Genomic DNA, 27,205 nt, shown 5'->3' on the forward strand with positions numbered 1-27,205 from the left:
CGGAAAAATGGAAAATAAAAATAAAAATTTAACTTTGAAGCGTGCCATATTAGTGGAAGAAAACAGTGTCTAATACATTAGCGGTTTTCTTTTAATCATTATCGAATAATGCAAAATCTGGCTCTGGTGTCCGTTAGCGGAATTTGGAACCGCTGAAAATATCAAAACATTTGACCATAGTTTTTAGGCGTCACCATCACCACATATGCAAAGAGACTAATAGAAGTAAATGTATACCAAGAAGGCATGAGTCAGGCTGGGACACAATACACCAATCCACTAAAGATTTAGATCCGTCTAACAGGTCTAGACACACACAAAATTTAGATCTATACCTAACAGGTCTAGACACAAACAAGATTTAGATATATACCTAATGCGTCTAGACACAAACAAAATTTAGATCTATACCTAACAGGTCTAGACACAAACAAGATTTAGATCTGTACCTAGCAGGTCTGGACACAAAAAAGATCTATACCCAACAGGTCTGGACAAAAATAAAATTTAGATCTATGCCTAACAGGTCTGGACACAAACATGATTTAGATCTATGCCTAATAGGTCTAGACAGACAAGAGATTAGATATATGCCTAATTTGTCTAGATATAAACAAGATTTAGATGTATGCCTAACAGGTCTAGATACAAAAAAGATTTCGATCGGTACCTAACAGGTCTAGACACAAACAAGATTAGATCTATGCCTAAAAGGTCTAGACACAAACAAGATTTAGATATATGCCTAACAGGTCTAGAAAAAACTAAGATTTAGATCTGTACTTAACAGGTCTAGACACAGCCAAGATTTAGATCTGTACCTAACAGGTTTAGACACAACCAAGATTTAGATCTGTACCTACCAGGTCTGGACGCACAAAAAAGATCTATACCCAACAGGTCTGGACAAAAATAAAATTTAGATCTATACCTAACAGGTCTGGACACAAACACAATTTAGATCTATGCCTAACAGGTCTAGTCACAACCAAGCTTTAGATGTGTACCTAGCAGGTCTGGACACAAACACGATTAGATCTAAGCCAAACAGGTCTAAATACAAACAACATTTAGATCTGTACCTAACAGGTCTAGACACAACCAATATTTAGATCTGTACCTAACAGGTCTAGACACAAACAAGATTTAGATCTATGCCGTACCGGTCTGGACACAACCAAGATTTAGATATATACCTAATTGGTCTAGACACAAACAAAATGTAGATCTATACCTAACAGGTCTAGACACAAACAAAATGTAGATCTATGTCTAACAGGTCTGGACACAAACAAAATGTAGATCTATGTCTAACAGGTCTAGACACAAACAAGATTTAGATATATGCCTAACAGGTCTAGACACAACCAATATTTAGATCTGTGTCTAACATGTTTAGACACAAACAAGATTTAGATCCTTATTGTATATTAACACTGAATATGATTTCAAATGTGTCTCTATGTTCCGTCAATCAAGTTCTTGGCATAAGACGGAATGGGAGCAATAGAAAAAGATAAAAGCCATGATCGTCAGACATTAGTCTGAATGATTTGCAAAAGCAGTAGGACAAATCTTTCCTATGTGATTAATTCTCGAACGAAATAACATATACAACAGTGATAACGAAACAAAACAAAATGGTTCTTACAACACTGACTATGGCAGTGTTATTGCAAGAAAGACAAAAGAAACAACACCAACAACGTAAATATAAACTTGGTAGTGTTTAGACAAGAAGCAGTATTCTAGAGACACATCTATAATTATACTGACACTTTTCTTTCCATAATTGTACGAAACTCAAACAGGATTAGAACCCGGATGCTAAACTTTCAGATTCTCCTATTAAAACACGTGAGAGCAAAACAACAAAAAATAACTTCTACTTGAATGATAATATTCCCTATTCAAATTGTAGCACTACATTTATCTTGAATGGTCCTATGCAATGAGAAGTAATAATCTTGAATGGTCATATGCAATGAGAAGTAATAATCTTGAATGGTCATATGAAATCAGAAGTAATAATCTTTAGTGGTCATATGCAACCAGAAGTAATGATCTTGAATGGTCACGTGCAATCAGAGCTAATAATCTTGAATGGTCACAGTCAATCAGAAATAATCATTTTGAACGGCCACGTGGAATCCGAGGGAATAATCTTGAATGGACCGATGCAGTAAAAAATAATACTCTTGAATGGTCATATGCAGCAAAAAATAACGACTACTTGAATAATAATATTCCCTATTCAAATTGTACCACAAAAGTTATCTTGAATGGTCCTATGCAATGAGAAGTAATATTCTTGAATGGTCTTATGAAATGAGAAGGAATACTTTTAAAGGTCATATGCAATCAGAAGTAATAACCTTGAATGGTCATATGCAATCAGAAGAAATAATCTGTCTTGGATGGTTATATGCAATTAGAAATACTCTTGACGAGTCATATGCAGTCAGAAATATTAACCTTGAATGGTCATATGCAATCCAAAGTAATAACCTTGAATGGTCATATGCAATCAGAGGTAATAATCTTGAATGGTCACGTGCAATCAGATGCAATAATTTTGAATGGACCAATACAATCAAAAGTAGTATTCTTGAATGGTCATAGGCAGTCAGAAATAATAATTTTCAATTTTCACGGGCAATCAGAAGTAAAAAATCTTGAATGGTCATATGCAATCAGAAGTAATAATCTTCTTCCGATGCATACTTGAGTTACTAGTCAGCTGCTGGAAAAAATGAAAGCTTATAAATTAATCAAACAATATAGAAACACCAAAGACACAAATTAGTTCAGTCATGGACAAAGGTTGTATATTTTGGGGTCAATAATTGAAAATTAATGAAAATCTGGGAAAATTATAATAATTTCTTTATTAAATCAGGAAATCTGAATTGCTTAAATATTTGACAGTTGATTAAAAACTGTAGACAATTTACACCAGAAGCTTCTGATACTTAAGCTGGTAGATCTGTAGCGATATTAAATCAAGCTCTGTCGAAGACAAAACTGATTTATCTGGTAGGCTGAAATCATGTAGACCTATGAGCTCAGCCTCCAATTGGAACACGCTCGGGACTTTCCGCCAATGATCGGAAAAAGATCTCAGAAGTTCTAAAGTAGCCGTCATTGCATATACATGTACCTTACTCCTAATTGACGTCATGGGTACTCCACTCACAATCATTGCGTTTTAGTTACGTCGGATCGACTGAGATGACTTATTCTTGGTCGAAACATTCACAAAGTTCTTTATTTCAAACAACAACTCACAAAGGAACTTTCTTTTTAATGCATTGGTGGAAAATAATTCCATAAAGTTATTATAGAGCTTCTGACATGGTTCTATTTTGTCCGACATATTTTAGTGTGGGACCAATTCTCCACCATTTATACCTTTAGATGTTTTATCTCTCCTTCAGAGTTTTTCGAGATGGAATTTGGTAGAAAGCCCAAGAGATGTTCCGACTGAGGTAACCCGACAAGAACAATCTGAAAGGAGCACTAGCAACGGATGGACATCTCAGTCATATGGTCACGCAAGCACATTGACAGGAAGCGAAGGGACACACAAGATATACATTTTGTCACGTGACTAACGGTATAGGCTAATGTACAATTAAACGTGCATTTAGACTGGTGCATTATTGGTCCTAATGATAATGGTAATTACCAATCATATTAGGACAAATGCTCAAACCAATCTCGTACGTGTCAGACGGGGAGGTGGGTCTTGTTTTCTTTGACTGACATGTAACAGCGATCATTATAGTTATGGTGTCGATTGATGTTACAGAAAATGTGTGGTATTTCAAACGATGAAACAAAAAGGAGACACAATAAGGAATTAAGAATGTCGGATTTCTGATTTGCCAGCATAAAAAGCAACAACAAAAACCCAAAAATTACAAGAGCAGAGGAAAATATAAATTGATGATTCAATCTAAATGACCCGTACATAGCAGAGTAGTTGGCGGAAACAGTTGGTTTTTGAGAAGTTGGTGAAATGTAGGAGGGAATATTGGGTTCTTGAGAAACTGATGAAATACTAGCGGGAAATAATGGATTTTCCAATAGTTGAAATGCTGACAGCGGTATAGGGTTTTCTAGTCGGTAATGAAAATCTGGCGATAATAGTGGTGTTTAAATAGGAGATGAAATAATGGTGGCAACAGTGGGGTTTTAATAGTTGTTGAAATACTGACTGTAATAGTGGGCTTTTAGGTCTATGACGAAATGCTGACGGTTATATAAGGTTTTCGAATAGTTGATGAATTTCAACCAGTAACAGTGGGTGTTCTAGTATGTTTTGAAATGCTGGCGGTAGTCGTGGGTTTTCCAATAGTTGGTAAAATGCATGCCTTAATAGTGAATGTTCGAGTAGTTGATGAAATGAAGAGGGTACTAGTGGGTTTTCGAGTGGCTGGCACTATATGCAGGCGGTAATAGATGGTTTTCAAGGAAGACAGCAATTGTAATGTTGCTAACAATACGTTTTTAAGAAAGTTATGCAAGCGTCAAAGGAAGACTATTTTAAGCACAAGGCGTATGATCTCAATATTTACTTCAAGCGATGAAAATTATTTATGCAATTCTTTTCGAAGCTAAGTTGTAATAAGCCATTAAACTCGCAAATTTTGAGTATACTTTAGAACAAAGGAAATTGCAGTAAGAAAACCACATCACACTTTATTTATGGGTCATTATCAGTCTTTCCCAGAGTTCACTGTGCTGTTTCATTTAGCTCTGTCCAAGTCACACGTGCTGTATATTGTTTGACCAATTACCTGTAGTTAATCACCACGTAGAACTCTTGACAAAATGAAAAGACCTAAATAGCTTACGTAATATTTAGTTAGAAATATATTCCTGATTTAACCATTAAATGGATGGGCGAAATAAATCAGAAGAAATGGTAAATATATTAATTATATTAAATATATTAATTATGAATGTGAATTATCAGCTTTTTACAAGCGTCTTGCAAAACAACGAGATACGTGTATTGAAAGAAATGTATGGAACTAAGCGCAGTGAACTCTGGGAGAGATTTGATCAATATACATACTGTCTACGTCCGTTAACGTTCCTAAAGACCGTCGACGCCTTCCAAGTCCGTGACCTCTGGGCGGACCCTATAGAATATAGGCAAATAAAATACTTAGTTAAAGTGTTATTCGGACTGTGGTATATATCACAGGTACTTAATGATTTTATTGGAGAAAAGATTTAATTTATATTTTCTTGAAAAAGCATCCGCAAAACTTTACCCGTCTATTCATTTTATGCGTATTTTTATTCCATTTTACTTGTGCCACATTTATTTGATATACACATTTGCCATTCAGGACGAGTTCTATGTGGGCGGTCTGATTCAAGCCATTATGTCACAGACCTCGTCATGCGGAGATCTGACAGGCACTAATCACAGGTTACGCTGTGTCGACCTCATTGTTTTCCATGATGTATAAATATTATCGACAAGTCAGGTAGTCGCTTTTAAACAGCTTTTAGTGTTCGTAATTCTTTACTCCATGACATTACAGCTAATGGAAATATAAGTGAAATTATTCAGTCTACTTTAGGAATCATAGCAGGTGGAAATATACGCGGAATGGTTCAGTGTACTTTAGGAATCATAGCAGGTGGAAATATACGCGGAATGATTCAGTCTACTTTAGGAATCATAGCAGGTACTAATTGATAGGCCAATAAAAAGAGCATGACGTCAGATTCTGGGATGTTTCTCTGCAAAAATAAGATATACAGTTTAATACAGTTAACAATATAGACCTCATTTTTGTATGAAAGATAAAATTAAATGTTTAATACATCTTCAATAAAGCCTAAAATATAATATTATAATAAAAAGCCGCATATGCATAAATACACAGGCGTAGACATATCAGTTATATTCATCTCCTGGGGAAAAAAAAAGAAATAAATGCTATACAGTACCGGCAAACATTATCAATCAGTCAATCAATCAATCGACCATATATTGGAATTGACAATCTACAATTAGTAAATTATAAGAATTGTTAAACAAATACATATAAATTGAGCACAATCAGGACGTTCACTTACACTCTGGATATTTTTATCTAATCTGTCTCGTGATTTTGCCCTCGGAGACCTTGTATTCTGGCCATTGAATGGTCCATCACCGCTTGGCGGTAGCACCGTTGGTCTGGGCAGTTCCATGCCTCTGCTGTCGTCATGGTCACACAAAGGAAACCAGTAGGGTTTGTCATCGAGATACGTCTCGTCTGCATATGCAAATAGCTATGAGTAGAACTACTACTGCGCATGCTATGATAGCGATCTTTTCTTAAAAGACACAAAATATTTTAAAACCTGTCTTTAATATTTAAATCAACAAATAATAAATACCTATAACGTTCAGTTCTTTATTTTTACTGAACCAGAGGCAAACCTTTCGTCTTTGTAAAGAGTCATAACTCCAACAAGACCATCTTGTATAGTAATAATAATAATAATAACAATAACAATTAAATGACCACATAGTTAATTCGTTTGCGACTTGCCATAGTTTGATTATAAACAAGCAAGGGAAAATCTGTAAACCAGTCCAATGACGTTGACATAAATCACATGACAGAGAAAAAACTTACCTGCAAGGTCAAGGACAACCTCTCCCAGAAAATCGTTTGCTTTAAATCGATCATAGTCCCAGACCGTCAGTTCCAGGGTCTTGTACTTTAATTCTTCCGGATGGATGTTGTGAAAAACCACAGTCTCGTGCCATTCCGGATTCAGGGTCCGGGAAATGTATTTGGTCCGTCGTTTATTTTCACTGCTGTAACAGAGAGAGACTTGCACATGTCACGCCTTAAATCTGCATCCAACCTATTCTATTGCTGTAGTTCCTCTAAAATGGACTTACCCATGTACCTAATATTGGAATTTACATAATATTCAAGTATACGCGATCAGAAATGGCTTACATGGGAGGGGGGCAGCTGCTATAATATCAAACACCAGGAAATGGCCTACAGGGAACCAGTTAGTCTAATATCACACACCCGGAAATGGCTTATAGGAACCAGTTGGTCTAATATCACACAACCGGAAATGGCTTATAGGAAACCAGTTAGCCTAATATCACACACCCGGAAATGGCTTATAGGAACCAGTTAGTCTAATATCACACACCCGGAAATGGCTTATAGGAACCAGTTGATCTAATATCACACAACCGGAAATGGCTTACAGGAAACCAGTTAGCCTAATATCACACACCCGGAAATGGCTTATAGGAACCAGTTAGTCTAATATCAAACACCCGGAAATGGCTTATAGGAACCAGTTGGTCTAATATCACACAACCGGAAATGGCTTACAGGAAACCAGTTAGCCTAATATCACACACCCGGAAATGGCTTATAGGAACCAGTTAGTCTAATATCAAACACCCGGAAATGGCTTATAGGAACCAGTTGGTCTAATATCACACAACCGGAAATGGCTTATAGGAAACCAGTTAGCCTAATATCACACACCCGGAAATGGCTTATAGGAACCAGTTGGTCTAATATCAAACACCCAGAAATGGCTTATAGGAACCAGTTGGTCTAATATCACACAATCGGAAATGGCTTATTAGAAACCAGTTAGCCTAATATCACACACACGGAAATGGCTTATAGGAACCAGTTGGTCTAATATCACACAACCGGAAATGGCTTATAGGAACCAGTTGGTCTAATATCAAACAACCGGAAATGGCTTATAGGAACCAGTTGGTCTAATATCAAACACCCAGAAATGGCTTATAGGAACCAGTTGGTCTAATATCACACAACCGGAAATGGCTTACAGGAAACCAGTTAGCCTAATATCACACACCCGGAAATGGCTTATAGGAACCAGTTAGTCTAATATCAAACACCCGGAAATGGCTTATAGGAACCAGTTGGTCTAATATCACACAACCGGAAATGGCTTATAGGAAACCAGTTAGCCTAATATCACACACCCGGAAATGGCTTATAGGAACCAGTTGGTCTAATATCAAACACCCAGAAATGGCTTATAGGAACCAGTTGGTCCAATATCACACAATCGGAAATGGCTTATTAGAAACCAGTTAGCCTAATATCACACACCCGGAAATGGCTTATAGGAACCAGTTGGTCTAATATCACACAACCGGAAATGGCTTATAGGAAACCAGTTAGCCTAATATCACACACCCGGAAATGGCTTATAGGAACCAGTTAGTCTAATATCAAACACCCGGAAATGGCTTATAGGAACCATTTGGCCTAATATCACACAACTGGAAATGGCTTATAGGAAACCAGTTAGCCTAATATCACACACCCGGAAATGGCTTATAGGAACCAGTTGGTCTAATATCAAACACCTGGAAATGGCTTATAGGAACCAGTTGGTCTAATATCACACAACCGGAAATGGCTTATAAGAAACCAGTTAACCTAATATCACACACCCGGAAATAGCTTATAGGAACCAGTTAGTCTAATATCAAACACCTGGAAATGGCTTATAAGAACCAGTTGGTCTAATATCATACAACCGGAAATGGCTTATAGGAAACCAGTTAGCCTAATATCACACACCCGGAAATGGCTTATAGGAAACCAGTTGGTCTAATATCACACACCCAGAAATGGCTTATAGGAAACCAGTTGGTCTAATATCACACACCCAGAAAAAGCTTATAGGAAACCAGCTGGTCTAATATCACACACCCGGAAATGGCTTATAAGAAACCAGTCGGTCTAATATCACACACCCGGAAACGGCATATAGGAAACCAGTTGGTCTAATATCACACACCCGGAAATGGCTTATAGGAAACCAGTTGGTCTAATATCACACACCCGGAAATGGCTTATAGGAACCAGTTGGTCTAATATCACACACCCAGAAAAAGCTTATAGGAAACCAGTTGGTCTAATATCACACACCCGGAAATGGCTTATAGGAAACCACTTGGTCTAATATCACACACCCGGAAATGGCTTACAGGAAACCAGTTGGTCTAATATCACACACCCGGAAATGGCTTATAGGAAACCACTTGGTCTAATATCACACACCCGGAAATGGCTTACAGGAAACCAGTTGGTCTAATATCACACACTCGGAAATGGCTTACAGGAAACCAGTTAGTCTAATATCACACACCCGGAAATGGCTTACAGGAAACCAGTTGGTCTAATATCACACACCCGGAAATGGCTTACAGGAAACCAGTTGGTCTAATATCACACACCCGGAAATGGCTTACAGGAAACCAGTTAGTCTAATATCACACACCCGGAAATGGCTTACAGGAAACCAGTTGGTCTAATATCACACACCCGGAAATGGCTTACAGGAAACCAGTTGGTCTAATATCACACACCCGGAAATGGCTTACAGGAAACCAGTTGGTCTAATATCACACACCCGGAAATGGCTTACAGGAAACCAGTTGGTCTAATATCACACACCCGGAAGTGGCTTATAGGAACCAGTTGGTCTAATATCACACACCCGGAAATGGCTTATAGGAACTTGTTGGTCTAATATCACACACCCGGAAATGGCTTACAGGAAACCAGTTGGTCTAATATCACACACCCGGAAATGGCTTACAGGAAACCAGTTGGTCTAATATCACCCATCTGCGTTATTTAATTACAGTTGACCATGACCATTTCGTTTTCTGAACATGCTTACTTAAACTTACTGTAATTCGAAAATCTTTTCAATAATATCTAATCTGCTGACTTATCAACACTAGCTGTTGTGTGGACTCATATCAGTAACAGATGATCTGATGACTTATCGACACTAGCTGATCTGCTGACAACTTTAAATGCTATCTAAAATGCCGACTCTGATCAATGCTAACCAACCTGCTGACTCAAGACAACTTTTACTACATCGAAGACCGCATCCCGTAAAAACCAAAGTCGTCTAAAGTAAAATAATTAGTGTCTATACATACTTACAAGTCCAACAGCAACTAACACTGGTCAACAGTGAAATCATTACTGACTTGAAAAGGCCCTAATCTGTAGTATTTTGGTGTGCCGAACACGAATATAACCGTGAAAAATTTGTATTGGCTCTCGTTTTGAAGATATTCATATACCTCATTTTCTATGTTTCACTGTGTAAATTTCTCCAGTAGGACTGCAGCAACATCCGGAATAATGATGTAACATTGCATAATACCATCATGCTCACATCATCCACAGTTGATTGCATCATTTTCTGATGCAATGCAATACTAATGCCATGCGGCTGCTGAAGTAAGTTGACGTCAGCAGTGTACTATACATGTGTAGGCCTATTATACTAATGCCAGGCGGCTGCTGAAGCTGACGTAAGCAGTGTACTATATAAAGCCCAATCAGATAGGTTCAGCATTTAAAATATTTTAGACGTTGTGCGAGACAGTTCAAGCTACTGTTACATAAAACTTATTATTTTATCCATTTACGTACAATAAAGAACAGTAATGCCTCGAAAGTGTGTTAATACCGCGGACAATTTTTGCTATATTTGTGGGGAAGTGACATTTGCCAACCAGAAGAAAAGTATCAATTCTCAAGTGAAGAAGGCATATCATCTTTACTTCGGATGCAAGGTTGGTGACCAAGACAAGCCTTGGGCTCCGCATATATGCTGTGCTACATGTACAACACAGCTTTCACAGTGGTTGAATTGCAAAAGGTCATCAATGCCGTTTGCAGTCCCAATGGTGTGGAGAGAGCCAAGCAACCACCTAAATGAATGTTACTTCTGCTTGGTTCCTCCTCTTTCCGGCGGAATAACGAAGCGAAAGAAGTCGAGAATAGTCTACCCAAACATTCCGTCTGCATTGAGACCAGTTCCACATGGTGAGGGACTTCCTATTCCAGAACCTCCAGCAGAATATTCTCTTGATTCATCTGACGAAGACAAAGGTGAGTCGACCTGTTCTTCTCCTGGTCCATCAGCATGCAGTGATCCAGATTTTCACTGTGGTGCATCATCAACCCCACACAGAATAACACAGGAAGAACTAAATGACCTGATTCGTGATTTGGACTTATCAAAGAACAAGGCAGAATTGCTAGGATCAAGACTCCAACAATGGAATCTTCTAGAAGAAGATGTCACAATTACTGCATATCGAAAGCGCCACCAGCAATTGGAGCCTTTCTTCAGAAAGGAAAGTAATCTGATATTCTGTTCCGATATTGAGGGCCTCATGAATGCTTTAAAAATCACTCATGACCCACAAGAATGGAGACTATTTGTGGACTCTTCGAAACTGAGTCTCAAGGCTGTGCTTTTGCACAATGGAAACATTCTTCCATCTATTCCAGTAGCGTATGCTGTCCACATGAAAGAGACATACGATAACTTAAGGCAGCTACTGAATTCCATTGAGTATAACAAGTACAGCTGGCACCTCTGTGGTGATTTGAAGGTAGTTGCCCTTTTAATGGGACTGCAGTAAGGATATACAAAATACATGTGTTTCTTATGCGAGTGGGATAGACGAGCAAGGGAAATGCACTACATGAGGAAGGAATGGACTCACAGGCAGAATGTAGCCATTGGAGAGAAGAATATCCAACACCCAGCTCTGGTTGAGGCTCAGAAAATCTTGCTACCACCCCTTCACATCAAACTAGGTTTGATGAAGAACTTCGTGAAAGCCATTGACCGGACTTTGCCAGCATTCCGATACCTGCATGAAAAATTCCCTCGACTCAGCGAAGCAAAGATTAAAGAGGGAGTTTTTGTGGGTCCTCAGATTCGAGAGCTTTTCAAAGATGACCGGTTCAACAACTTGCTGGAAGGTGACGCGAAACAAGCATGGAATGCTTTTCGCCTAGTTTCTACAAACTTCCTCGGAAATGTTAGGGCAGAAAACTATAAGGAACTAGTAGAAGACATGTTGATGAAGTATAAGAAACTTGGCTGCAATATGTCTCTAAAGATTCACTTCCTTCATTCCCATTTGGATTTCTTTCCTAGCAACTGTGGTATTGTTAGTGATGAACACGGCGAACGTTTTCATCAAGATATCGCAACAATGGAACAAAGATACCAGGGAAAATGGTCCACTACAATGCTGGCTGACTACTGCTGGACACTCCTCAGAGATGCTCCCGAACAGCTGTACAAGAGACAGGCGAAGAAATCTAAGATGTAGTCAATGACTTGATTTTTTATAGGTAGGCTATTACAGTTGACCTTTTACTATTGGAATGCATTTCGTTATGTAAACATTAATTTCTTGCAGATTACAAAAAAACTAGAGCCAATTTTGCAATTTGACTGTCATATTCGTGTTCAGCACATAAAAATTGATAAGAATTGACTAATTTTATTTCAGTAACATGACTTTTGTAAAAATTTGTTGTCCAGTGTAATACAGACCCTGATTTGCCTGGCATATCAAGGTCTATCTTGTTTTCTCTACTGATCACTCCTAAGAAACCGCAAAGACCTAGAGCTGCCGGGCGCATCATACGATGGCAGATCTGGACCTATACAGCTTGTATCTGAGCTCAGTATGCGAGTTCACGCAGTATCCTGTATGAATTTATTGTATACGCGACGTAATATAAATATGTATAGTGTCAAACTGAAACTCATAGCGATAAGGAAGAAAACAAAAGGCCTGGCCTCCATACCATCGTCCTGGTAGCAGATATATTTTAACAAATGGGTCTGAAAGCCCGTTGATGTCCTTTTGTAGCAGGTTCCTGGCTCGAATAATATGTAGCGTCAGCGTGTTCTCCATTGCGTTGTGGCTCAACTTTATCTGTTGACAATGCAAAATACGAATATCAGTATTTCAGTCGGTGGATATTTATATGATTATATGAGAAAAGATTTAAATGAAGTGAAATAATGGATAGATCGATAGATACATAGATAGATAGATAGATAGATAGATAGATAGATAGATAGACAGATAAACCCACAGGTATAGAAAGGGATGGCATAGGAAATAAGTGAATAAATAAATAACATAAGACTTTTCATCACATATTTACACTCAACCAAGTCGAGTTGAAAACAGTACTAGCTTCAAAAATATTTAACTGATTGTCTTTGAGAGAGAGAGAGAGAGAGAGAGAGAGAGAGAGAGAGAGAGACTGAAGACCGCACATTTGATACGTTGTGTTGGTATCAAATGATGATACATAGTATGTACCAAGGCAACTTTTACTTCCGGTCATAAGGGTCAATGAGAAGCAGTGGTTTCTTATCTCCCTCTTGTTGTAAATATTGGTGTTATTGATCTTGAAACTCGATTTTTCAGTGAGACGGGGAAGTAAAACATTGACAACATGTGGATCCGATCCCACGACTACATATTTCAGAGGTGAAGTCCACTCCGCTTTGGGTGCAGACTTTTCATATTTATAACTTTCTGTAGTCGTAAACGTGGCCTTAGGTACTGCACAGACAGAGTGCATTTATATATTTGTTGCAGTAGTACATGAGACGGAATCGAATTTACCTGCACATCGCCCATGTTTCTGTCTCCTTTAGATGACTGCCTCTCGTGTTTCGATATAAAATGCTGAAATAGATAAATAAATCATTTCAAATTATTACGAGACAATAACATACATTGTTTAGGCAAAATGTTTGTCATTTTTGCTGCTTAAGGTGTGTTTTGCAATACAGATGATGTATTTAAAGTCTAAACATTCCACTGCATGGTTTGGTATGGCTTGGGGACAAGTTTTCCTCAGCCATTAAAATTCTTTTTTCTTTGAATGTTGGGAATATGACCTTACGGTTAAAATGAAATAACAACAACAAAAAAAAACGTAAACCAATCAATGGACTAATCAATTAATCTATCAATCATTCGGTCAACCTATATATAATTTTCCTATCTATATACCCACGTACCTATCCACATACCTACGTACCTATCCATATATATATATATATATATATATATATATATATATATATATATATATATATATATATATATATATATATATATATATATTCTTGCAAGGTATACTTATCTCCATAGACAAAAGATTACCCAAACATTACTTATAAACTGTCTGTGTATAGCTTTACGTGTTCATAGATGGCGAAGCAATTGTCCTAATATTTTGTTATATTTATTTTGTTTCGTACTTATTTAATCCGTTTCTATTTCTATGCCGTGCGAACAAAACATACGTATGCACCGAAAACAAAGTACATGTTAAAAGCCAATAAACCTATTACCTTCTCAGGGGTTGACTTTGGCACTTGTTTCTCTGTTGAATATTTTTGCATTTGTGCAGCTGTCGTTTGTTTTGGCGGTATTTTATCAACCCGTGGGCGAGGGACCGGTCTTTCAGGTAAAGGAGAGCGTTGTTCGGGTTTTTCCGGCGGTAGTGGGCGTTGTGTCGGCCTTTCCGGAAGAGGACGCTGTGAAGGCTTTTCCTCTAAAGGGCGCTGTTGTATCGTCGGCTGAGGTTTTTCAGAGGGTGCGGGAATAGCTGAGTCAGAGTGAGGGGTGCTACAGGAAGAACCGCTGGGTGTGTGGTGAGAAGATGATAATGATGTACTCAAAGAATCGTCTTCTTTAATGCCTTCTAACTGTGCGGCAAGCTGCTTGGGGTCCACGCCTTGGTGTTGCTTCGAGTGTTGATCTATAAAGAAAAACTGACGTTAAAGATTAGTTTTTCAAACAACCCGGTTGCACGTGTACAAATTTAGTGCCAATGACTATCAAAACTACAAGGTACTCTAAAGTCCAATGAAATGCGTATTTAAAGGCCTGTTCTACATCAGTCAAAGAAAACTGACACAATTTAGTTTATCCCCCTTGCATTTATAACTTTATAACTTTTCTTTGCATGAAATTTAAACGAAGCTCACAGTAGTGGTGCCGTACCAAGAAATCATATCTGATACAATGCTTAAAACGGCAAAAGTGCCATGAATTATCTTCGTTGAATTTAAACAATCAAGGGAGGTGACCGTTGCAAGACAATATTTGACATAATACAGAGAGCCTGTCACGATATAAGTTAGTACTAGTCATCGGAATTTTAATCTATTCAGCTTTTCAGAAACATGATATTTTTGCATGTAAACAGCGTCACGTTGCGTTAAAATTGCTTTTTTTTATAAAAAAAATACAAAATAGAGAAAACTGCCTTCACGTAAATGAACTAGGCTGCGTTTCAATTTACACCGGGCTAATTATATAAGCTTCAAATTATTGTGTGATGATGCAGTTTTTGTTGCTTATTAAAATATATTATATATTACTTCATGTAATATCACAGGTTATATGTAACTTCATGTAATATCACAGGGTTATATGTTACTTCACGTAATATCACAGGGTTATATGTTACTTCACGTAATATCACAGGATTATATGTTACTTCACATAATATCACAGGGTTATACGTCACTTCATGTAATATTACTGGTTATGTTACTTCTCATAATGTTACTTCACGTAATATCACAGGGTTATATGTTACTTCACGTAATATCACAGGGTTATATGTTACTTCACGTAATATCACAGGATTACATGTTACTTCACGTAATATCACAGGGTTACATGTTACTTCACGTAATATGACAGGGTTATATGTTACTTCATGTAATATCACTGGTTATATGTTACTTCACCTAATATCACAGGGTTATATGTTACTTCATGTAATAACTCAGGGTTATATGTACCAGTTTCCTCATCACTGTGAATCTCCAGGTTGTCATAAGACGAATGGCAACTACGTGCCTGTCCAGATGTATCTGCCGTGCGATTCGCACCACCAATTCTGTAAGCAAAAGACAGCTATAAAAAAACCGTGTCTTATTTTCCTCAACAAACAAGTGATTACAAGCAGGGATGCAAGTTACCAAACAAATCAAAGAGTCTTTCTTTTTTTGTATATTATGAGGTCAGAATTCTTTTTACATTATAAGGTCAGAAGGCTTTTACTCTTTTGTACATTATAAAGTTATCTATATTTAATTTTCAGTGTTTGTTGTCTTTTCTTAATGATTGTATGTTGTGTAAAACTGTATTTTGTACTTGTCAAAAATCAAGTTAATGGAGTACCTGACCAGTGACATTTATTTTGTAAACAGAATAACTATATAATATTTTCTACATGATTTTGGCTTAAATATTCAAATCATTTTAATAGTAAACATGTTTACGTGTGTGTGTGTGTGTGTGTGTGTGTGTGTGTGTGTGATTTGGATTTTTAACGTAGCTGTAACAATTTTTCAGTCATATACTATGTCTGCTGTGTGACAGGTTATACTGATGTCTAGCACTGGGGCATCATGCATCAGACATGTAGTATCATGTCCCACCCAGTCACATTATTTTGACACCAGGCCGACCATTCCTAACACTAACCACTTAATGCTGAGCGCCTAGCGATGCAGCTGCTAGTACCATTTTATAAGTCTTTGGTATGACTCAGCCGGGGCTTGAACCTCATGTGTTTTCTTAAATTTGAGTTAAAAATACGGTATTGCTTCTGACCTTAGAAACTTCTAGAATGGAAGTCTCCGCTAAATTGGCAGAATATTTTCAGAAAATGGTAATTGCGACATACGTTAAGTAGATGGGTATATAAACTTTTTTTTCTCCCAAAGAATTATTCATTCCTGCAATAATACCTGAAGCGAATCAGTCTTATTGTTATGTTATGTTTTTCATTTAAATGGATTTACTTCTTCAAATTATTATTCGCTGGAATTACAAAGTGCTCGGTAATACACATCGACTGGAACAATATACTTTGGAATCATAGTGAATTCAGACATCTGCATTTTGGAGTATATTATTGGAATATATCAAAAGACTGGTAGCACATCGCCACATTCCCAGCCATTGTCACATTAGCACATTCACGAATACAGGCCCATCAACACATTCAATATTGGAATTTATTTTGCACATTACTGGAATTCAGTTGGAACTTTACTCATTTATTCTTGTGACAGAACTGTTAGGACTATTTTGTATTAAATTCACAATGCTGTAAATTAATTTAAATTTTTTTTAATTTGTGTCTCGGGAAATAAACGATTTGTTGAATTTTACAAAACTTGCTGGTTTTTGCTCCATTATGTTACGTAGTTTAAGACCATAAAGTCGTTGTTGTTGTCGTAGGGTTTAACGCCATTTTTCAGCACAAGATAGGCTATACATGGCGGCCAGTATAAATGGTGGAGGAAGAACCCGGGAAACCCCAGGAAAGAACCACCTACCCACGAGAAGCTACTGGCAAGCTTTCTCAAGTACCCATATTGGCCGAGCCCGAGACTCGAACCCACGCAGACAGAGGTGAGGCGGCAGTGATCCGTAACGGTGAGCGCTTTAGACCACTCGGCTAATCGGGGCCCCATACAGTCGTAACAAATGCGTCAGATTTCTGACTCCTGGGATGAATTTTGAAACATGCGTTGTATCGTTATATGCCTATATGCCCCACCCCTTTCACAGTACAAATTAGAGAGTTTAATTAATATGATGTTAAGTCAATTAAGTATAATACACGAATTGACACTGGACAGGATTACAATCAATGCCATCATTTTTATGTACAGGTGCCTCGAGCTATTTTATTTAAGAACGCATGATCGAGAGGGGTAAAATAATAATTTGTTTGGTTTGGATTTTGTTAGGATTAAACATCATTTTTCATCATTTGATAGACTTTACATGGCGGGCAGTATATTCGGTGAAGGAAGAACTTGGGAAGGCCCCAGGAAGAACCAACGACCCACAAGACCCTACTGGTAAGCTAGATCATATACCCTGTCGAACCGAGACTGAAATCACGCCGACAGAGATGAGATGTAAGTGATCTGATCTTAGACCACTTGGTGTGTGTGTGTGTGTGTGTGTGTGTGTGTGTGTGTGTTATTAACTTTTAATAATCTGAGATTTTGTGTTCTTGTTTGCTTTCTGTGTACTGTCATTCTCCTTTGTAGTCCATATTTGGTCTGACTAATGTACAAGGTTGCGCATGTTGCACACATATCAAAGAATAAGTCACTTTTTGTTTTAATTACAGTCCATCCCCTTTTTGACGTTAAACAAGGACCATATTTCATTACCTGGGTAAGTATTATACTGATCCGTGCATATAATCAATTAGAAGAGAACATGTACTGGACTTCAGAAAATATATCAGAGCGCATGTGTGGAACTTAAGAAAATATATCAGAAACAATACCACTTTCGTTAATACGAACAGTACTTTTGAACAGCCGCTACGAAAACATAAAATATTAATATACTTCGATCTTAAAAGAATTGTACAGGGTAGTGAATTTGATACACCCAAGAATTCAAGTAGACATGCGCTTCTCTTACAAAATAGAATTCCTGGACACGTGACTTTCCGAGATAGGGGCTACATCAAAACAAACATACTTAAAACCCACTGATAAGTAAATATATCTCCATATTCAATCAAATATTCCAGAAGCTATGTATCACCATATTGAATCAAGTCAGAAGCTTTGACACGAGCAATACCATACGGTCTTGGAACACGACTAAAGCGAATTTGCTCAGCAGTTGAAGATTGCAGAAAATATGGAGAGGAAACAATACGTAAGTTGCAGATATGCGACTATTCTTTGCAGCTAATAGCGAAACAAATGCAAATATGTCAAATAGGAATTATCCTTTCAAGAACGAACATAAAATTAAAATTGTGTTTAACTTGTTTTTACATTCGGTCAAGGACTGCCAAATATACATGAATATTTACAGAATGATATAAAGTGCTCGCATGTACAGATCAATGGCTATGTGAGGAAGTTGGCCTGTAGCTTCCAGTGGGTCGGTTGTTCTTACCGGGGTTTTCGTGGTTCTTCCTTGGCCGCCAGGTATAGCATATCGTGTGCTGAAAACTGGCGTGTACCACCACAACAACAACGACAGAGACGCACACAAACTCTCCATTTGTAAGAGCAACAACAGTATTATCTTAACCATTTAAAAACGAAGAGCATCAAGGATATACCAAATGCTCAAGATTTTGTCATTTCATTCATAAATTTATAATTTCAAACTTGATGGTCGCCAGAGGACACCAAACACTGATATATTCTGCGTGTTTCTTTTTTTTTTTTTTTTGGGGGGGGGACACCAGACAGATGCCCCCCCCCCCCCAATCCCAATAAATTCTAAAAATTTTATGTGTCTGTGTTTACCCCCAGGTGTGTTGCTTTATATTATTTTAGCGTTCTTTTGAAGGGAAAAATAGGATTTGGGTATTTGTATCAACCCTAGTGTATCTATAGGGGTGTACCTCCGAGAGTGATTTCTATTATCCTCTCGGATTACTTCCCCTAGTATTTTGGTGACCTTGCTAGGGTCTCCTAAGTCCCGTGTTTGTTCTGTGTTTGTGCTATGTGTTATGTTTGCTATATTTGTGTATTTGTTGGGACAGCATTCTTTGTCAAATTCTTGTCATCTACCAGTTTTCTTATCAAATCCCCTGTTTATCATTACCACGGGAATGTATATTTAATAATTTTGAATTTTGTAGATCGGTGATATTTCCCTCTAAATACTTGAAACCTTATGGGTTTTTTATGTATGTATTTAAGATCACCTCTCTAATTAGAAGATAAGGCTGTGCTCCAGGAGGGGTTCACACTTTATTTTTTGTATGTCTCCCCATGGAGCAGGTCTATCTATTATTTATGAAAGATCAGAAAATTTTTCAGTATATAAATATAGTATCCCAGTAAAGAACTGCGACAATGTTTCTTTTCCAGACTCTTTCATGGGCCTGTTCACTTCGCGTAGCGCCATGGGACATAGCCCCATAACGTCATTATCCGTACTTTCCCTCTTGAGGGCTCCTATTTGTCAAAGATTATTTGGCCACAACTTTTAATTGTATTTACTATATAATTAGTTATTTTATATAAAGTTTGCTTCCCGAAATTTCCATCAAGGTATAACAGACTTTGTGGTTTGTAAGTGTCTGTTTTCTTTATTTCTTTTATTAATGCTTTTCTACTTTCTTCTGTTTCCCTACCTAGTGAAATTACATGTTTCTTTGTGAAGGGGCCTATTTTGCACAGCGGACATTTTGGCGGTAATCTTACTATGTGCCTTCTCGCTGATGCCTCCCCCGTCAACCACGCATCATGCATGTATTTCAAGGAGAGGCTTTGTATTTTAAGGGAGCCTAATTGGGACCAGTGCCCCCATGCCCTCTTCCAATTTACATATAAGTTTTCTCTCTCAATTTTACATGGCAATTTTCTAGTAATGTCGTTTCTAATCCATTGGTACGTTAGCTTCTCCTCCATATCCCATAGTTCCTTCTTATCCCTATATTTTATCACGAAATCTTTAATACTTTTAAATTTCCTAGGGGCTTCTAATAATTTTGTCAGTTTATTGTTCTTGTATATATCCACCCTATTTCTTAAAATGAACCCAAACCAATATATATAAATCCCCTCCCACGGTAATTTAGAGTCAGCATTTAATCTTTTAAACCTATTTAAAATATTAGTAACTTTTAACAGTATGGGGCTCGGTAGCCCAATCCCCCCCCCCCCCATTTCTTTAGATCTATATTAAGTCTCCTTGATAATGTAATGTAGTTTAAAATCCCATATATAATTAATAATTAATTTATCTATGTTATTAAGAGTAATATTATTTATATTTGTAGATTTCATTATATAATTTAAATTTGTATACACGTATGTTTTTGCCACTTGGGCTCGTTCCATTAGACATAGTGGCATAAGTGCCCAGATATCCACATTCCTTTTTATTTCCTTTTCCATTTTTTACAGTTTTCTTTTTCTTCGTTTTTTCCAAAGTATATGCCTAGTGCTTTAACTGTATTTTTAAATAAATGGGCTGGTATGGTCGAGTGCCTATCACGCAAGTTGCCTATCTCTAGAATTTCTGTTTTTTCCTGATTTATTTTCGATCCTGATGCTTGTCCAAATTGTTCATATTCCTTTATTAAGTACTCAAAGGATTTCGGATCATCTATAAAGTTCGTGCAATCATCTGCATGTTGTAGCATTTTCACTTCGTCTTTTATATTTGGAACTTTTATGCCTTTTATTTCCTTGTTTAGTTTTATGCTGATACTTAGCATTTCGATTGCTATTACGTATAATAGCATCGACAGGGGGCACCCTTGCCTCACTGATCTTTTTATATCAAATTTTTCTGTCATTGCTCCGTTATTTTGTACTCTAGAGGTTATGTTATTGTACAGTATTTTAGTCCATTTCCGGAAAGTTTCTCCGAATCCAAATTTTTCTAAGACTTTCTGTATATAGTTATGTTCAATTCTATCAAAAGCTTTTTCCTGATCAAAAAGTACCATGGCAGCTTTTTGTCCTTTTTCCTGTAAATAGTCTATAATAGTACTAATATTTAATAAATTATTTTGTATATCTCTCTTTTTGGGTCCACAAGTTTGGTTTATATTAATAATTTCTTCTATACCCTTTTTTAACCTGTTACCTAGTATTTTACTCAATATCTTATAGTCTATATTAAGGAGGGAGATGGGCCTCCAGTTTTTTAAATCATCTCTATCTTCTTTTCCTTTATATATAAGAATTATTATACCTTCTCTCGTTGTCTCAGACATTTCATTATTTTTTAAAAGAATATTATTATATAACCATTCAAGGATGGGCAATAACTCTCCACACCAAAACGGAAGTTTCTTTACTAATATGGCACCATATATATGGTGGCCAGTTTGACAACAGATATGGTATACTTATCCGTCTTCGATAAGCTCTGAAAATTTTCTTAAATTTCCGTAACTTCGGGAGTTACACCCCTTAGAACACGTGTGTGTAAGAATTACACTAGTTTATTTTGTTAAATTCTTTTTAGAAACAGTAAAACATGAATTGCAAATATTGGATGCAGACAACAGTTTTACCTGAAAATGGACTGGTTTAGAAACCGGAAAATGACAATGAGCAGTCAGTCTGTTCATTTACAACAACAGCGTTCGTTTACTTTGACACTCGAAAAAGATGGCATTGTTAAGGACCACCTAGCGACAATCAAGTTAGAAATTATAAATTAATGAACAAAATGACAATGTTTTGTACATTTCTTGTATCCTTTACGCTTTTCGTTTTTAAATTCAGTCGTGATTGTAGTGGTGGTGGCTTACCAACAAATGGGAGGGTAATCGAATACTATAAAACATTAATTTTTTTTGCCATGTCCACTGTTTATATATTTCAAGGGAGATAAGACACTAAGGGACACTTTAGTCCACAAGAAACACAACGTACATTTTCACCACGAAGAAGGAACTGGATGCAAATCCCGCGGGAAGGTTTGTACAATATGTAAATATGTGATGAAATCCAACCAATCCGAGTCAATAAAATGTTTCCTTCTTTTAGACTCGTTTTGTTTTATTTTTTTTTTAGAGAAAAACACAATACATCACAGTAGGGTGAACAACCAGCTGTAAAAGGCTTTTACCTTCAGAATAATGTTCCTCATAGACTTATTAGTTTATTATATCTGGAAGTCTGAAGGTATCCAGACAACAACAAAAAAAAACCGCGATATGATAGTGATTACTGTGGCTTGATTTGAGATTGTACAAAGTTAGTTTACAAGTTTGATTTGAAATTGTAGAATGTTAGGTTCCAACTTTGATTCAAAAGTGTACCGTGCTAGATTCTAAGTTTGATTCGAAATTGTACAACGGTTGGTTCCAAGTTGGATTCGAAATTGCACAATGTTAGGTTCCAAGTTTGTTGCAGTACTGACAGGAGTCAGCACAGGTTTCAACGTAAATGAAATATCAGAGACAGGAGGCCGTAAAGCGGAGCTACTAAAAAAGAATGCAAATTAAACTTAGCAGTAAGTTCATAAACATATCAATACACGATCCAATTATTATTATTATTATTACCTTAATCCTCGTACTTTGTCCATAGGTAAGTAAAAAAAATAATAACCCTTTCTGAGGGCTTAGTCTATTTGGCATGAATCAGAGCAACTTGTGTAACTAAGAGACAACATCAAATTGTGAAAAAATATATAATCATGATATTTTGAGCTTACGGTCGAACGACTAATTCAATTTCCCCATGTTGTTGAGAAATAATCTGCTGTACTTCTTCAAACGATTTTCCATTAAGCTCTATTCCGTTCCACTCCAGAATCTGGTCACCTAAAGAGAGAAAATGGTCGAATATTCATTAATCCGTAGACAGTAAAGAGACTATTATCTTCTATTGAGAAATTCGGTGTAGACGCTTTCTACGGAGGAATAAAATGATCACAGAATGAAAAGAATTCGTTACACTTTAGCTGAATACTAATGACTATGCCTTGTTTCTTGTAATGGAATTAATTTTGCAATTATTGCTAAACATTTAACTGAAGAAGAAAAAGAACAGATAAATGATTCGGTCTGTAAATCAAATACTAATTTGATGAAAATTTAGATGTCGAACAGAAGGAAATAATCTATATACAGATTATGTAAAAGATTATCAGATGGTAAAATTAATATAAGCCGTATGTCCTTCAATCAGAAACATACAAGAATGCATCCCATCCAATACATATTTAGTGGTGTAGAGTGATAATGGCGTATTTATGTTAACATTTGACTTTCAAACCTTCCCGTAGTTCTCCAAGCAACTGCTCCGCCACTCCCCCTTTGTAAATTGCGGTCACGAATGCACCAACTTCTTTTGTCCCCGGTATCTGTTTACCGCCGACTATCTTCATTCCAATCCCGTTACCTTGACGACCTAGACATTGAAGCTAAAGGTCAATTCAGCAAAATAAATAGTCTGGTTCTCTGATCATATCCAAAACTCTTCATAAAGGGTCAGGGAAATAGACTAGAATAGGAGGTAGTCAAAGTATAACATATTTCATTAAATCTGGTAACCTGTCATTCTATTGTTTTTCTGTTCCCCACTGAATATGTTACGTCAATGTCTTCCACACTGAATCTGATATTCAGTCCTTGTATCGTTGTTCACTTCTCACTCACCAGTTATTATCTACTTTTGAGAGAGTGACGCATATAAGTTGACGATGTTTTGCATTTAAAACATGCACAGTGGAGAGAATGTTTGCATATATCTATGCTAATTTAATGTAATGTGGCTGACATTTCTTTAGATATTATAATTTCGTAAAGTGTACGTGATCTAAGCACACTGCTAACTAAAAATGACTGCTAGCTCGTGTTAAAAAAATCAACCTTAATTAGTCTAAAGTACACTATCCATAGCAGCTATTAAAATAGGGAAAATGACTTTTTCCAGACTAGACAATACCAGCTTCTGAAAGTGCAATGAATGAATTGTCAAATATATAAAATGTAAAACAAGTTATCGTCTCTTTTATACAATTTACCTCTCTAGTTCAGGATGTGAAAATGACCAAGTGGAGCTAGCACTTTTTTGAAAGTTGCACATCTGGAGAAAGGCCAAGCTTTATACTCGATAGCCCATATCACACCCATCAATTATATACCAACATAAGGACATTAAGGGTTATTTGAACTATGCCGAAAATATACAGGGTCTTTTTTTAAATAGCCAGTATAACCAGTGAGGAAAGCCATGGAAATTATTTTTCTTTAAAATTCTACGAAATACGAAACTGTAGAGCGCCACCTAAGTGGCTATGATTTATGTTCTTGAATTATTCTCCTTATGCCACTGAATCTATTTTTCAGTGATTGCATTCTTTCTCCCGTCCCTACTAAATTTGATATTCCGTCGTTGCATTATTTTTCGTTTCCCTCACTAAATCTTCTACCCAGCCATGGTATATTTCATCTATTCCAACTGAATCTTTTATCCCGTCCTTGTATCGCTTTTCTCTTCACCACTGAATCTTTCGTCCGGCCCTTGTAACGCTTCTCTCTTCCCCCACTGAATCGTTCATCCGGCCCATGTATCGCTTCTCTCGTCCCCACTGAAACTTTCATCCGGCCTTTGTATCCCTTCTCTCGTCTCCACTTAATCTTTCATCTAAGCCTTCTATTTCTTCTCTCTTTCCCACTGAATTATTTATCCGGCCCTTGTAACGCTTCTCTCTTCCTCACTGAATCTTATATCCAATCTTTGTGTTTATCCCCTCCCCATTGATTATAACGTTCAATGATACTGAATAAGTCTTGGTAAGACATAGACAGGAAAAAGACAAGTTCATACAAAAGGAATCAAAAGTCCAAGTCCATCAAATGAAAGTTATATACAACACCAACACCAGTAGTAACATAGCTAATACCAGTCGTTCAAAGCTGCTAACAAACTTGCACCGTAACATACTTTAATAACTCAACGGGTTTATGCACTACAGGCCTATTTTAACATGGAATGTGCTGAACGTCAAAGGAATCTTCAGCTTTACGATTTATTTTGATCGATGAGGACAGGATAAACAAAAGCTGATTTCCCACGGTGCATCGACCGTATATGTGCCTTCGATTAATCTCGGCATATATATACGAACGCCTGGCACCTTCAGTGCCATGAGAGAGAGAGAGAGAGAGAGAGAGAGATGGTAATATGGATCATGAGGAATCGGAATCTTTTCTCACAAATACGGCCACTGATCCAATATATGTAACACAATAAGCATAGAAAACAAAACTTCAATTTTCTCTGGATTTAAATCTTACTAAAAAAGGTTTAAATAGATTCTGAAGGTAAGTGCTTATACATCAGCATTTTGTATGGAATCAGCATCATACAAAAAATGTATTACAGTGTTATTCAAATGTATCACATTCCATTTAGTTTCCAAATTTTGGATACAACAACTGCAGCAACAAAAATTGTATCGAAGGGTTAAACGGGTCAAACGTGCTGTGTATCGACCGTGAAGCAGATTTAATCGAGCAATAAAATGGTTGTAAATATTTATTTTATATATATTTGCACAGGAGTATGACAGCAGAATATTATTTTTTTCCCATGGCCATACTTTCAGTGAAATTTTACTATCTGCAGTTGCCCGCGACGACCACTGAAATTTTACTGGATACACTGTCAATGAACACAGAAACTAAGTGGCTTAAATCAAAATGACTCCAAACTGGAATCCACAATCAGTGTGGATACACTGTCAATGAAAACGGAAACTACGTGGCTTAAATAGAGAAGACTCCAAACGAGGATCCACACGAAAATAAAATAATATGCAATACAACCATCAACTGTTTAAAGTAATCTTCAGATTCTTTTAATTAATTTTTTAACCGAATTCTTGAAATGGTTTTGTTGTGCAGTTCATTCATGCAGTTTTTGAGCTTGGGTTTATCTTCGCTCTTCATAACCACGTTAATGCTGAGATACCTAAAACACTACAACATTCGTACATTATAAAAATCGGTTAGTTTCATTAATTATTCATTTATTTGCCTACATTATGCTACATGTTGTCGTTGTTGCTGATATTTGTATTACTGTTGTGGTTATTGTTAATAAAGAGACAATGAATTATCAGGGATGTCTGTACGGCTGCAACACTCTACACTGAGGGAAGAAAACAACGGCTACTCCCTTCGTATGTGAAATGCAACTATATTGACCTTTAATCATCGGCTTTCAAACCGGTGAGGGACGGTATTGACACTCCTGAAATAATACTTCTATTATATCCATAAATGTGTAATTATTTGTAGATTCAACCTTAACATTTGGAGTTATTATTTGTCTTTGTTTCATGATTCTATCGTTTACAAAAGAATCAGTGAGAGTCGAAAGCGTTTAGGTTAGTAATGGGCTAATGATTGCGCCTGTGTTACATTATGTGGGTGAGTTTCGTAATGCCAAATGTCATTATATGACGTAATAAATGGAAAATGTTACATTATTAACTTCATAAAAGACCTAAAAAAGGCAATTTTATGTTGCAAATTACGTGCATAGCAGGGCATTGGGACACAACTGAGCTATTACATAGTAATGATCGTGTTGCGTAAAGCATAAACAAGCCTCATCGTTATATCTTGCACATACAAGGGGCCTTGTGTGTATCGCATGTGGCAAACATCACGATTCCTTGTAATACTGGTCTTCTTCCTGTCAACCTAGTCCCAAGACATAGTCGTATTACACGAATACCTGCAATCAGATAGTTATCAAACTTTCGACACCGATAATACGGTTCTGGTGA

The 27,205-nt window shown here is 36.9% G+C and overlaps 1 protein-coding gene across 1 annotated transcript in view; it reads right to left on the reverse strand.

The window, feature by feature from the left end:
* The window catches only part of LOC149803966 (uncharacterized), a 61,008-nt gene that overhangs the window by 11,659 nt on the left and 22,144 nt on the right, over positions 1–27,205 (reverse strand). The window contains exons 8-16 of the mRNA XM_089953794.1: positions 23,680–23,814; positions 23,117–23,225; positions 15,727–15,824; positions 14,263–14,672; positions 13,526–13,588; positions 12,690–12,820; positions 6,651–6,835; positions 6,103–6,284; positions 5,084–5,150 (exon numbers count right to left, since the gene is read on the reverse strand). Of these exons, the coding sequence (XP_089809920.1) occupies positions 5,084–5,150; positions 6,103–6,284; positions 6,651–6,835; positions 12,690–12,820; positions 13,526–13,588; positions 14,263–14,672; positions 15,727–15,824; positions 23,117–23,225; positions 23,680–23,814 (1,380 nt within the window). The remainder of the gene's footprint in view (positions 1–5,083; positions 5,151–6,102; positions 6,285–6,650; positions 6,836–12,689; positions 12,821–13,525; positions 13,589–14,262; positions 14,673–15,726; positions 15,825–23,116; positions 23,226–23,679; positions 23,815–27,205) is intronic.

This window comes from Sinohyriopsis cumingii, chromosome 3 (assembly GCF_028554795.1).
Source record: "Sinohyriopsis cumingii isolate HCF-2022 chromosome 3, ASM2855479v2, whole genome shotgun sequence".
Taxonomy (NCBI): domain Eukaryota; kingdom Metazoa; phylum Mollusca; class Bivalvia; order Unionida; family Unionidae; genus Sinohyriopsis; species Sinohyriopsis cumingii.